This window comes from Egretta garzetta, unplaced genomic scaffold (assembly GCF_000687185.1).
Source record: "Egretta garzetta isolate BGI_Z169 unplaced genomic scaffold, ASM68718v1 scaffold323, whole genome shotgun sequence".
Taxonomy (NCBI): Eukaryota; Metazoa; Chordata; class Aves; order Pelecaniformes; family Ardeidae; genus Egretta; species Egretta garzetta.
This window is the reverse complement of record NW_009259435.1, coordinates 2,161,986-2,167,745: the sequence shown is the minus strand read 5'-3', so window position 1 is coordinate 2,167,745 and position 5,760 is coordinate 2,161,986. Positions and strand designations below refer to the sequence as shown.

General features: G+C 43.9%; 1 protein-coding gene across 1 annotated transcript in view; it reads right to left on the bottom strand.

The window, feature by feature from the left end:
• Positions 1 to 5,760, bottom strand: part of TENM4 (teneurin transmembrane protein 4) — a 357,308-nt gene that overhangs the window by 120,734 nt on the left and 230,814 nt on the right. Inside the window, exon 13 of the mRNA XM_009637125.2 lies at positions 1,433 to 1,459. Within this exon, the coding sequence (XP_009635420.1) occupies positions 1,433 to 1,459 (27 nt within the window). The remainder of the gene's footprint in view (positions 1 to 1,432; positions 1,460 to 5,760) is intronic.

Genomic DNA, 5,760 nt, shown 5'->3' with positions numbered 1-5,760 from the left:
AATATACTTTTTTTTCTGCTAATTTAAAGTCAAGCATGTTTTATTGATCCCAATCAATGAGAGAAAACTACCACTGAACAATCCACGGGTCTATAAACAAGGTCCAAGGGCAGCTCCAGCTGCTGCATTACACTGAAGACCAAAGTCTCCTGTGGATGCTTCCTTAAAATTAATATTTGTCTGTTCAAAGTTTTTCCCTATTTGCGATTGTGCCTGAACCTGCCTTTAAGCCTCAATGGAAACAAGAGCGAACCATCGGATTATAAATTCACCCAGAGAGGTGAAGTCAGTAGGGCAACTGTGCTTCTTGTCACACCACGGGAGCCCTACACAGCAGAGACTTCATTTCAACTGTTCACCGGACAAATATTTTGGCGTATCTGTCCTTCTTCATCAGCCTCTCACAGTTGCTGTTTCTGCACGCTCACAACCTGAAAAGGAGGGGAATGCTATGGCAGAAACTGATTTGTTCAACCTGATTTTTTGGTTTGTTTAACCAGCAAACATATGATGCTGCGTGGTGTCAGCACTGTGTTGCTGTTAGTGTCAAATCAGCCGTGTAGAAAGATATTTGTGTCCAGCTCAATCATATTTATTGTCAGATTGTTGCATTTAACTAGATATGTGCTATTTCAATATTTTTAGAAAGCTAAGTGCATTGTGGAGCTGTCTACTTCTATTTAAAAGTCCTAAATTAATTTAGCTCATTGCTCTGATTAGTAAACAACTGAGATTTTTTTTTTTTTTTAAGATAGCAGATTACCTCTGTTCTGTAACAGTTCGATTCCTTTTCTTCCTCATGAAGAAAGACCTGGGTCCTAGACTTGCTTTACATTTATAAATAGGGACATAGGGTTGGATTTCATCGTAGCATACGCTGATGTAACGTCACTAATTTAAATAGATTTTGGGGATTTATACAACCGGAGGCTTTGAGGTCATAACAATTTCAGATTAAGAAAAAAAATAAATATCATTACTCAAAGTTTCCCATGTCTGACTTTGCAGTCATGGATCAAAAACATGAAGACTCCAGACAGAAAGTGCACTCACCTGCTTGTTACAAAACGGATCATAGACATTTAATTAAAACACATTACTGCACAGGGCTCCTGCTGCATTCACAGACACTTTTGTTTCCTCCTGACTTGCCTTACCTGGGTAGGAGGGGTGAGGATGAGAGATGATTTGGAGGGGAGGGCAGGGACAAGGGGAGGGGTAGGAACACTGATACGATGTTAACACAGGGTCACAGCACTTACAGAGGTATTTCCTACCTAAGTGACTGGAAAGTTCGCCCTTCCAGCCATTAGGGAGCACTTTGGTGACAATGAGGAAGAGATGCAACCTCAACACAGCATGTTCACGGTGCATTTTTTTTTTTTTAAAAGAAACACAAAGACAATAGGAAAAATAGGAAGGAAGAGCATACCTTTCACTACCTTATCCAGATAGTGAGCTTGGGAGATAAAAGACAGGACATTTAAGGTAGGATTGAATAAGTGCATTGCGGCTTACTACGAGACTGTGCAGGTGCTAGAAAGGCAAAGGAGAGTTCGCTGTGATATGAAAAGAAAAACCTTGATTATGAGGAGAGAAAAAAGGAAGAAGGGTGGAGCACAGCCCTCCTCAGTCAAAGAGCTCAAGAAGGCTGTGTTTAGGCATCCCATCATCTTTGCTCATTAAGATCAGGAAGAGAAACAGGAAAGTTTTATATATATATTTATGTGTTTATATATATAGAGAGGTATATATATGTATAAATATATATATATATATATGGCAGAATATTGTAATGCTCTGCTCATTTGCAACAGGCTACCTCTGTTTTACTGACTGCTTTTCTTTTCATCAGGAAAACCAGAGTCATTTGGAAGTGCTCCACCTCACCTGTCTTATATTTTTCCACGCAGAGAGGCACAGTTCTGTGACCTTACCAGACTGGGAGACGCTTTTCCCTGGATCTTCTTAATGGCAATACATTGCATTTACACAGCATCCTCTAGCCCCAGATCAAATTACTTGACAAATATTAAATTAACCTCACGGCAGCTCTAGCAGATAGGTAAGTATTAATATACTCATTCCAAGGAGGGCTAAAGAAAAAACCAGAAAGTTATCGATGTAGTGGGAGCAGCCAGGTACCCAATTCCAATGGAACGTTAATTTGGAAAACCACCTTCTAATTGATTTTCAAGGGTCAAGCAGAAAGTTGTCGGCAAAGACACAAGCAGAAGCCAGGAGTCCTGCCTTGGAGAGCCCTTGCGCATGCCAGCAGGCGGCACTCTCTGTCCTAACAGCAGCTGGTCTTTATTAATAAATGAGAGGCTCCGAGTCTTGCATTTCTCTCTTTCATTACCTGCTTAAACGTTATTTCCCTTGTTCTCTTCTCCGCTCCCTGCAATCTCTCTCCCAGTTGTGTCCCGGTACCCTTTTGAAGAGGTTTTTGTTTCAGGTTCATTCACGCAGACCGCCCACCTGGGAGGTCACAGCCCTTGCAGGAATTATTTTTCTGCCCTGTGACCCTAATGGATCCGTCAAAGCACAATTGTAAGCAAGCGGAGAGGGCTGGGAGGATCAGCACTAACCTAGCGTGGGGCAGTTACGGGGCTTGGGACTGAGGTTAACTAATTACCCCCGTGTAGTGGTAGCAATGCGGGAAGCACGGCATCACCATCCACTTGGACGGTGGCTGAAGCCTTGGAATGTGTCTCTTGGATTTGGACATCCAGAGCAGCCCAACCTGTAAATTCAGGCAGCAGTCATTGCGCAGATGATGGCCGTGGAGGATGTTGCCAAGGCCAACCATATGTCAGTTATGTGTCAATGCTTTCTTGTAATTTGAAAAACATTGGAGGCCTTCTATGGGAATATTCCATGGTAGCATAAATCTTTCTTCTCTAAACCTCTATAGTCTCGTTCCATGCTATACTTCTGGCATTAAAATATCATTTTATTGTCTACAGACACTCCTCTGGAAACCCTGTGGGTATGTGGGGCATGCTGAGGTACTACATAGGGGCTCGGAAGAAAAGCTACTTTTCTAAGGTGTCCCCTGCACCCAAAGGCATGGTGCTCGGTTCCATGTCACCACCCTGCTCTGGGAAGGCACTCTCCCTTCAGATCTGCTATGAGGGGAGCTCATGTGAGCATTTTGCAGTCTGAAAGCCCTCTCATTTCACCAGCCTGAGCTAACTTGGTTTGTTTCGTCTGAAACACGTTGGGAAGGATAACACGGGCATTTCTCTTGGCTCATAGAGAGGGAGGGAGGGAAGAGAGATGCTAGCGGCAGGTCTTCAGGTAGGACTTCTTCCCCAGCACGCTCTCCTCCTTCATTTTCCAAATATTCTTTTTGCCTTTGTCTTTCCCATGGGGTGAAGTGGACAAGGCCTCAGTGAAATCACTGGAGTTAAACTGAGATCACACAAATTTTAAGGAGAGGAGAAAGACGTCCTTCGTTGCTGAACCAGTGACGGCACAAGAAGTTTATGCCACAGGGGCAGGGAAAAAGCCTGTCACTGAAGTTCCTCGTGCTTCATATTTACTGTCAAATGTGCTGCCAAACTACTTAAGGCCAGATTACCTTCAGCTTAATGCAAAATTGTGTGGGAACAAAGCAGCATGCACATATTTTCCACTGACTGCTATAACCATGGCCTTCTCTTGCCCAAAGTTACCCATCTCAAGCAGGCAGGGTGGGTGCCAGAGGGGTCAAACACAGCTCAGCTTCTGCCGCGGATACGCCTGAGCACTGCAGAGAGCTGGCTATCTGCTTTGTTGGGCTGAGGGTAGCTAGAACCTTCTCCAGACACCGGTGGGCTTATTTTATGTTGGGCTGCATATGGGCCAAGCCGCTCTGAGGATTTAAATGGCACAAGTGGTGTGTTAGAAAGCTGGGGGAAAGAGACCAGGATCCACCTGTAATGGGCCTTGTCTGGCTTCCAGCTGCTCCAGCAGAAACTGGGAGGCACTGATTAGGACCCCATCTATTCAGAACATGTGTGATTATTTATGCAAGAAGGCTGATGAAAGGCAAACTCAAAGGGGCAGATTTCTCAAAAGTCATGAGTTTTGCTAAGCAGAACAGAAACCAGCCCAATGGTGCCATAAGCAGAAGCCCATGTGGGACAAGCTGTCTGCCTGGCTGGCTAGTCACTTGTTATGGCACACACCACCAGTGCGTGCCAGGACCAGCTTTCAAAAGAAGTTAAGCATGTAGCTTTTGTAGAGATCAGTGGGAATTAGGCACTGAGATGCTTTGGAAATCTTGCTAGGTAGATCATTGTGTGTTTGGAGAGCTAACTGCTGGTCCCTCGACGCTCTAGAGACCCTGTAGTATTCAGGTGCAGCAGCTGAACTTCAAGTGGTGGCTTTGGTCTTGTGTCCAAGTTGTTCAAGGATGATGAACATCCCAACTTCACCTCACAGGGAAGCCCTCTCTGCCATTATTTTTCTAAATAACCCTAGTATGAATCAAAGGATGAAGGCTTGTTGCTAGTAAAGAGAGATTCACGTGTCACATACAATCTCAGTGCAAGGCCCACATAGGAAGAGTGAAGTCTCCTTTTGCATCTCTGAGGTGGGATGCACAGCACCAGCAGCACTATCCAGGCCAGATCATCAACTGTCTGAAACTTGAGGCCAGGTTGTTACAGCCCTGGGAAATTTCTGGAGTTGTTTATTAAACCCAGCACATTTGCTGTGCTGTCACCTGTGAATCAATCCCATCGAGTAGCCTACCACAGAGTGGAGTTGTAATTTGGCATCTCAGAGCCCAGAGAAAGAGGGTTTATTTCACCTTTAAACTCAACGCTCCTAAATCCCACCATCCTCCCTGGATGTGGTTTGGGCCAGAATCAAGGAAAGTTTAATTCTTGCAATGTTTCTAACTAGGGGCAAATTTGGAATATGCTGGAGAGCCCCTCACAGGAGTCTTGTATTGTGGCTGTTGTCATGTTTTCTTTTTTCCTTTAAGAAATTAAGAGTAAATCGATCGAACCGTTCTGCTGGGTTTCGGGATTCCTGCAGTTATACAATCAACTTTCTGTTCTACTCTGTTCCTGGGTGTGCTACGTTTGCTGAATTAGGATGACGAATGCAAGCTTCCGCATCAATTTCCTGGTTGGGAATTAACTGGGGTTCCTCTCTAATGAAATCTCCGAATGTGAGCAATCAAGCTAGTATATTTGGTAACACGACTCTTTGTATGAGCAAACAAAATTAATCCACTGGGATCAGAGTTCCCTGGAACACCGTAAGAAAAAGCCTCCTATGACCTCCAAAACAAAAGGGTTTCTTACTCTCAGACGTGCTCAACAGGACATGGAAGAAGTGTCCTTTACTTGTATCATCCATTTCTACCATGTTACCTGCACACATGGCAATATTTTGTTAAAGCATCACTTCAGCAACAGGGTTTTATGCTCGTCAGTGCTAAAGCAAACCGGGCCATGACACAGACAGATACGGAATTACTGTCAACAGAACAAGTTGCCATGCAGGGAAATTACACAAGGACAAGGGGAATGCTTTCCACATACTTAATGTAATTCCAAGTCAATGTCCTTTCATCTGTGCCAATATAACTAGCTTATTACTCCTTCTAAGGCTATTCAATTTTCTGGGATATTTATGACTTTGCCAGATCTCCTTTACATTCTACACATTTGTCAATGAAATATTCGGTAGGAAATACGGTTTATAGCTTCAGAGGCATGAGACTATGTACAAATTTGTTGCTAAATCACCATGCAAGAAGAT